General features: G+C 41.0%; 1 protein-coding gene across 1 annotated transcript in view; it reads right to left on the reverse strand.

Annotated features, from left to right (window-relative positions):
• Window positions 1-1,095: 1,095 nt before the first annotated feature.
• mogs (mannosyl-oligosaccharide glucosidase) overlaps window positions 1,096-8,201 on the reverse strand; it is an 8,109-nt gene continuing 1,003 nt past the window's right edge. The window contains exons 2-5 of the mRNA XM_035660868.1: window positions 6,814-7,177; window positions 5,528-5,751; window positions 5,213-5,406; window positions 1,096-3,738 (exon numbers count right to left, since the gene is read on the reverse strand). Coding sequence (XP_035516761.1) covers window positions 1,968-3,738; window positions 5,213-5,406; window positions 5,528-5,751; window positions 6,814-7,162 — 2,538 coding nt within the window. The 5' untranslated portion in view covers window positions 7,163-7,177 and the 3' untranslated portion in view covers window positions 1,096-1,967. The remainder of the gene's footprint in view (window positions 3,739-5,212; window positions 5,407-5,527; window positions 5,752-6,813; window positions 7,178-8,201) is intronic.

An 8,201-nucleotide genomic window follows, 5' to 3' on the forward strand; every position in this document is an offset into this window, starting at 1 on the left:
GGTCATGCACACAGACTGAGAGCCTGTATCAATGCTCTCAGTACCAACGTTTTATATTTGGTGTCAAAGTATTAATAAGAACATTGCCACTGTATGCCTCGGGTGTGAATGTATGTCAGCATATGTCAAGGAGTGAAAAGAATTTGCCATCCATGTACTCTCCATGCCTTTTGATTTTAGCTAATTAAGCACCTAGCCCTCACAGCAACTGCGCTCCATGGAAACCATGCAAAAAAGCAGATTGACGTCAGCTAGAGGCCTTCGAATGTGCCATCTGACAAAAGAAGGACAGGGCTGCTGTACTTAAGGTCACAGTGTGTTGACGCTAGTGTCTGCTTTGACTGACAGAGGTTTGCTGACATTTGTACTGAACACGTGAGGAGTTATTATTAGCTGCAAGATGAAGAAAAAGTATTGTCATTTTAACAGTATTAGTAATATTACACGCAAATCAATCAACACCTCTTTTTAAAGCTGTACACTGAGTGTGAGGTTAAAATACCCTGGCTCTCCACTGTACTGTCTAATGTTCATTAAATATTAAAACTCTTTTGAACAACATACACAGAAGTTGAATAATGTAGATAAATATAAGAAAAAGAAGGCATGGAATGATTTCATCTACTGCCAGTAGAAGGGCAACATTAGGGCAAGAAGGCCAAGATTATACTTACTATCCAAGAGTTTAAAATAAAAAAAATCATTCAAAAATGATCCATGCAGAATGATGTGAATTTAAGGTACGCATATGCACAGTAACATGAAGCAACCAACAGTTGTATTAATAAATTGCAATTGAAGGTATTTTTCACTGCCTTCTTCTGAGTGTCAGTTGTAATAATGAATTTAAGATTAAATGCCGTTCTAGTCTCAGTTGTTTTACATAATGTTAATCAAAGACAAGGATTAATCAATTATGTTTACAAAGCAAGATTATGGAGTCTGTTTTATTTGTGAGAGACTCAACACTCTTTTTTCACAGCAAACAGTGACAGAATAATCTTCAATAACGAGTGCCCTGTGTGAAGCTGTGTCAGGGTCTGAGCCACTAGTCTATTGCATTCAAAGCACAATTTACTAAATGGAAAAGACAACCCAACAATACCAAAAAAGTACAGGCAAAAAAAAATTATTTAAACCATTTATTGTTTTTAACAAAACAAAACCAACGTCACAGTCAATGTTGTATTCCCTGCCAGTCAAAGGCTGTCTATACAAAATATGGCTGCTTTTAGAAGCAGTAATTTGAGAAACGTTGAGCAAGACTGTATTGAAACTTTTTGTTTTTTGAAAGACTCAAATAATGACGAATCATTAAGACAGAGAACTGAGGACATATGATGAAAGAGAAATGGCACGATAAAGAATAATGGTTCTCATTTGTCAAGTGAATGCACAACTTGCTCATTTATGCACTTACTTTCCCAGATAGAAACTGACAAATCTGAATGGAGTTGTTCACATATGACATCACACATATGGTGTGGTATAGCTCAGAGAGGTGGCCCAGTAGCCTCCTGCATCTTAAAGAAAAATACTGTAATCTTGATTTTCCTTATTAAAACATTGCAGTTCGAAGCAATGAAATCGCATGTGTCTGAAGTTGTGAGAGATGTGAGTTCATTAAGTGTTTCCTAAATGCATCTTAAGTATATAACTGAAGCACTAGACAGTGCTTGGCTCCACATACAGCAAAGACAGGGTAGCTGCACTTACACTTGTTTGAAACTGCCCTTGAGAGAAATACCTGTGTGAAACCTGTTATTTTAATTAGAGGTTGAATGTGGAAATGTGATCATGAAATCTTGTTTTTCAGCTTGAAATTACAGTTCAATACCTAGAAGTTTCATCAACAACAAAAAAAGACACATTACTGTATCTTAACACCTGATCATGTCGTCGTTGTTGTCAATCAAATACAGATAAATGAAGGCCAATATCTTGAGAAAACATGAGAAAAAACAGTATCAGTACTGTTCAGCCATCATTAATACTGTCAGGGCTGACCAGCCAGTGAAGGGGTGGCTTCCTTGGCCCCTGCCAGTGATGTCATTGTACTGTTCCCAGATATACCCTGTTTCAACATACTGTCTATAAACATTATTGATAATGTTAGTCCTGAGTTCCTCATAAAGTGCAGCTGCCTTCTCTTGGTATGGCCCTTCCATGTTGCTATAGTGGTGCAGGGCTCTGACTGCCAAATAGTTGATGTTAATCCATATCGGTCCCCTCCAGTAGGGAGCATCGTGTTCTGTGTTTCGCTTCATATACATTGGATCGGACTTAGAGAGCGAACGCAGGCCGTAGGGTGTCCACAGCTTATTGGAGTCTCTCATGTCACGGAAGATGTGTTCTAGTTCAGGCGAGTCTGGTCTAAGAATGTGCAGTAAGAAAGGGAACAAGCTAACATAACCCAAAGCATTAACAAACTGCTTCTTGGGGGCCCGGCGCACTGAGCGCACAAGGCGTGCCACAGGAAACTGATGGCGAGGTTGTCCGGGAGGGACATACACCTTCTCCTGCTGCAAGGACACAGCCTGGGTGTGGTTGCCAAAGTCACTGAAAGCATGAAGTTGTTCTGACCAGTGGAGCTCATTCAGCAGGTTGTTGTCACTGAGCACTTGGTGGGAGAGTTCATAGTCTTCATGGGGCTCGCCTAGAAGCCTTGCTATACTTGCCATGATGCCTGAGGACAAGGCCATCCAGCAGTGTAAATCCACATGGCGCTCATCTGCTGATGGGTGTGAGGCTCGAGGGTAGTCATCCAGCCCGGAAGTCAAGGTCTTGGGATTGAGGAAAAGATTAGTGTCCTTGTCACGTCCGCGCCACCGGTAGGAGTTTGGTAGGGGCCCTGTCTGTGTGGTGTTGTACCATTCAAACCAGGTTTTCAGTCGGGGAAAGAGTCGTCGGAGGAAAGGCAAGGTTGGTTGAGCTTCCGCATTTTCTGGACTTGAAGAGAACTGTTCAATAAGTTCCTGAAGAGCTAAGAAAAGAGTAGGTGGGTTGGCATTCTCATTACGCTGAACTACAAACTCAGCAGGAACTTTACTGCGAGCCTCGTCTCCTAGGATCTGCTCACGGGGGATCCAGCCCTCGATATTGATCAGGTCTAACCAGTGGGCAATAGCCTCCCTTGTTACCTGAGGATCCCACTTGCTCAGCAGCAGCTGGTGAAAGCCCTCGTCCCAAAGGAACCCTCTGGGAAAGAAAGAGCGTGACGGTACGGCAGTGAATAAAGTGCCTTCAGGGTACAGGAGCGGGTATTCATTGTAGACTGACTGTACCACTGACTGGCCATAGAAGTAGCCCATTCCACCCAACATGTTGCTAAGTGCTGCCTTGCCAAATTTAATATGTGCTTGGTTAAAATTTTTACTCTCAAGCCCAAAAGTCTTCTCGAACTTCGTGTCAAACTCAGCTTTCCTCTTCTCCAGCTCCTGAGTCATGATGGAGCCCACCAGTTGGTTGGGACGGTTGTGGAAGCTCCCAGACTCAAACAGAACTTCGATCTGGAATGGCGTCTGGACGGTCACCTGGTGAACCACAAAATCGCTCTCTTTTCTCGTGTCAGTGGGTTTTTGTTGGTTTTGATGATGGGGAGGGTTGTAGGTGTCCACAGCTATGTAGTGCCTCTTTTCACCAGAGGGAGGACTGTAGACAAACCTGCGGTTCAGACTGTGCTTCACAATGTCAGTCAGCTTCTCCAAGCCAGGAGAGACAGTCTGAAGATAGTTGTAACTGAAAAGACAAGGAACTATTGTTAACTGCCCTGTGTGTTGTTGTTTTTTAAATCTATGAAATAAACACACAGATCTTTAACATAGGTCATAGTCAGGCACTGACACAGAACTGGTCTCAACTGTACTAGCTATGTTTCTGAAGCTTTAGCATGCTGTATGTTAACATGAAAGTTGAGCATGGTGTAGACTTTGCAGTCTCATATTGTATTATGTATATTGTACTGATGACTCAGAGGTTAGGCGACTGGTCACAGTCAAATTAAAATTTAAGCTCAAACTTTCTCTTTATCATCCATCTTCCTACAATAAATAATAACTCAAACAATTCTTATCTTTTCTATCTGTGCATACTGTACCTTTTTATTTGCTATGCTGGTCTTCTCTGGACACCTCATGAAAGTGTGAAATATTGGTTCTCCCTAGCAGAGAGTCCTGATCCACTCAGTACAAAAAATGATGGCAACGACAGTTTGTTCTGAAAGTGTATAAACACCTTGACTGATTAAATGACAGAACTCTTATGGAAAGGGTCTTCTTTTCTTTGGCCTTTCAAAAAAACGTTTCTCTCTTTGCCTTGTGGCTTGCTCCCTGTAGCGGATTCTGCCCACGTGCGATCATCTGATAGATCTGTCGATCCAAACATAACTTCGCTCGTCTTGACATACGGCTTTTCTTATGCTGGATGCCTTCTGATGCAACCGTCCATTTATCCAGGCTTTGGAACAGCAATTAGCAATGCACTGGCCTGTGCATCCCCATCTGGCTGGGAAGCAAATGGGGGGGGGGAGGGGGTCAGTGTCTGCCCAAGGGACATTTTGACATGTGGACAGCAGGAGATGGGGACTGAACCTCCAACCTAATCAGTTAACAACCCTCTCTCCCAACTGAACCACAGTCTCCCCTTTTCAAACATTATATGTAGTTTATGTATAACCTGCTATAATGTATACCACAACTTTCAGGATTAAGAAAACCTAATTCCTGCAGTGTGTTTTTGGATTGATGAATCAAAGACTGAAACTCCTGATTTTGCTGCCATCTAGTGGTTTGATGTTCTTTAAACCCAGTAGTAATAATTTTAGGGTCATTAGAATAGTGCTTTTCTATATAAAATATTCGGTGACTCATTACACTTTATATCACCACATGCATGCATCTGTACATGGATATTTTGCTCATATGCAGTTTAAATGGTCACTGTTCATTGCTGCTATATGACAGGGTTTTTCTACCCTCACTGACTGATAATTGGGACTATTTGGATTAGCACTGCAAAACATAACTATATTCTGTTCCTTAAATAATCATTATTTAGTATTTAGGGTCAATTGTTGTTTTTTCACTGCATATCTTTAATCCTGATGCAGTTGAGTACTGGCAGTCATTCTACAGCTCCAGCTCACTTATCCTTGATCACTCTCTTTTGAAACTGCTGCTGACTTTACCATTCACTCCTGTATTCATGCATTTACCTGGCATATTTGGCACTGGATAATTCCCCGGTAACAGGCTTTCGGAAAGTGATCTTAAAGTTTCCAAGCTCCTCTGAGAAACCAGCGACGGATGCGAGGCGGTTTCTCTCCTCAACGTGAGCCTCCAGTGTGCCCTGTGTGTCTGCTGCTGCGTAAAACATCAGGGAGATGACTGGCGCTTGAGGGGCAGAGCTCTGGTGGGTACAAATAGAAATCATTAAACATAGGCAGTAACTGCAATTGCTTTAAATAAATGGTACATTTTTAACCACACAAAATACATTTAGCTACATTAGGCTAGGAGTCAGTACTCACATGCTGTTTGGCAGTGATCCTCCAGGTCCAGTCTCCTCCATGATCCCCTCCCATCCTCTTGACAAACTCCGTGGTTAGTGTGAAATCATTGTCTCGGATTTCCTGGACTCCAAAGGTGATCCCATCATGCATCAGCCAGCCGTAGCCATGCAAACGATCCCCTTGCTCACAAGTGTGCCTCAGGTTTACATCCATGTCAGAAAACTGACGCATCCACATCATGCCTGGGGAGATGACAATCAAAGTAAACAGATTTGGTAGTACAGCACAAAGTATGCACAAATGTATAATTTGGAAATAAACAGTCAACAGTTTCACATAAAAGGTAAGTCACAAAACTCACTGGCTACACGCACCGAGTTACCAGCCAACTGGGTTCCGAGAACAGCAGTGTTTAGTTATGTGTTGTTACTCAACATTGGAAAATGTAGTCCACGTTTTGCTGTCAACTAATTAACAATATTGGTCATCCAAAGTAGTTGACAGCGTAAACAGTCCTAGGAACTGTGGCCAAAACTTACTTGAATTTGACAAGTGCCTGGGCTTGTTTCCCACCCTGTCTCTGATCCAGTGCAATTAAACAACAAGTATTTTTGTAAAAACTAAATATGAAACTGTACTAGCTGTTTGGGATTTTGGTTATATAGTGACACCTTCCATCCATCTTTCCCCTTTTATTTCTTCTGAAGTAGTTTCTAGATTCCAATTCATTGAAGCTATACGATGTTTACACTGAGAGAAATGTTCAAACCCAAGGCTCCATGTTTTCTTATGGCTGCACCATTCCATAAAATGGAAATGTTCCTAGATTTGTTTTGCTTTGTATCTATTATCTTAGCAATAAAACTCTGACCTGCACAGAATCAATGGAGGTTCAGAAACAATAATCTCTTTTCATGGTTTTAATCTTTTAAATCAGTGTTTATCTGAGTAAACAATGCTCCTCAACCTGCTTCATCATCAAAGCAAACAAAGCCAAAATATGGACACAGTATCATATCACATAGTGTATATGAATATCTGTATCTGTCAAATACTGTATATTGTTTTATTTTATTCTGTCCATATCACACAGCATGACCCATATCACCACTATGGGGACTGTGACAGTCTGTATCCATTATTCACTGCCTTTGTCTCTACATGACAGCATCATTAATCTTGGTGGCCTCTCAGTGGTTCATATGAAAGAGATTTGCAAATTGAATCTGATCTGTACAATATTTTAAAATGGTTTCCTTTAACTGTTTCGCCACAGATTTACATGGCAGCTTCAGCTCCTGTACCTGTTACAATCGAACTGGGAGTTCGGGTTTTCATGCCGAAGTAGACCTGAGGCCTGTATGAGCCCCAGAACCTCTCCGGAGAAACCTTGGCACTGCTGCTATTGGCATCCAGGACAGGAAGTGATGGGTGCAAGGTCACCACCCGTTTGGCCAGGCTGGACCGCATGTAGAGGGCGTAAAAGAACCAGATCAGGCTGAATATGCAGAGGCCAATGGAGATGTTGATGAAGATTTTGCCAATATCAACTTTCTTTTTCTTCTCTTTGCGGTGAAATGCGGAGGGCTTCTCATCTTTCCTTGGAGGGGGAGCAGCTTCACCAGTCACCACCCTCTTCCTCTGCCTGCCCATCCTGCCCTTCTGACGCTGGAAACAAGAAAAGGTGTTAAAGATACCGAGAGGTAACTGAACGCTTGGTTTCAAACTGTGTTTTTTTTATTAACTTATCAACCAACAGTTTTATACATTTGCACCTGTTTTGTGCATGTATCTATGAATAATGAGCGGATTACACAAAAGTACACAACATACAATGTTAAGTTACAAGTCATTTATTCTTTTGTAACTGCAGTACAGGGTCCAATAGTTAGTGAACCTTAGATATCCCAGGTATGCAGTTACTTTAGCAGAATTTGGTTAAGGTACTGCACACCTTATGGACTTCCAGCTCTCAAGCTTGATTCTTTCATTACCCTCAGAAATGTTAAAGCTTTATTATCTGACGTTGTTCATGACTCCTGAAACTGTTTCTATTTACATAATACTTATCACTTGATTATTGGTAGTCTGCCTTACACTACACAGTTCAACTATCCAGTTAGCTGGCAGTTTATCAGGTGCATCTAGCTAAAACTAGTAAATTCTATTTTAATTAAGCTTATAATTTTGTTGAAATTGATTAAGAAATTGTTGATTCATCTTTGTGGTGATTTTGAAGGCTGAGAGCTGATTTAGTCCACCCTCAATCTCATATATACACTTAACTAACAGGTAGACTAGTTATCATAAACACAGTAACATGAACTACAGTCTACATATTAACCATAAAGGTGAATTAAAACTGTTTCAACATGACTGACTGACTTATTTCAGGACTATTGTAGTAGACTGTAACAGTTTAAGCTAGATCCACCTAATAAACTGGTTACTAAGAGTATGTTGTTTCTCATGTTTCTCTTTTTTTGGATGAAGAAAAACTCTTTATTCGTCTAAAGATAGAGGGTGTTAGACACTGTACAGAGTGTAAAGCACTTTGCTTTGGTCTACATAAATAAATAGCACACATACATGAATAAAACTGACTTGAAATTGACTAGCTGGATGTATGACTGTAACTGTTTTTCATTCTTGGGTCTCTGTTTAGAAAGAGATCTTGATTTCAATGAGACTA

The sequence above is a fragment of the Morone saxatilis genome, unplaced genomic scaffold (assembly GCF_004916995.1).
Source record: "Morone saxatilis isolate NCDOM2014 unplaced genomic scaffold, NCSU_SB_2.0 Contig17, whole genome shotgun sequence".
Classification (NCBI taxonomy): Eukaryota; Metazoa; Chordata; class Actinopteri; family Moronidae; genus Morone; species Morone saxatilis.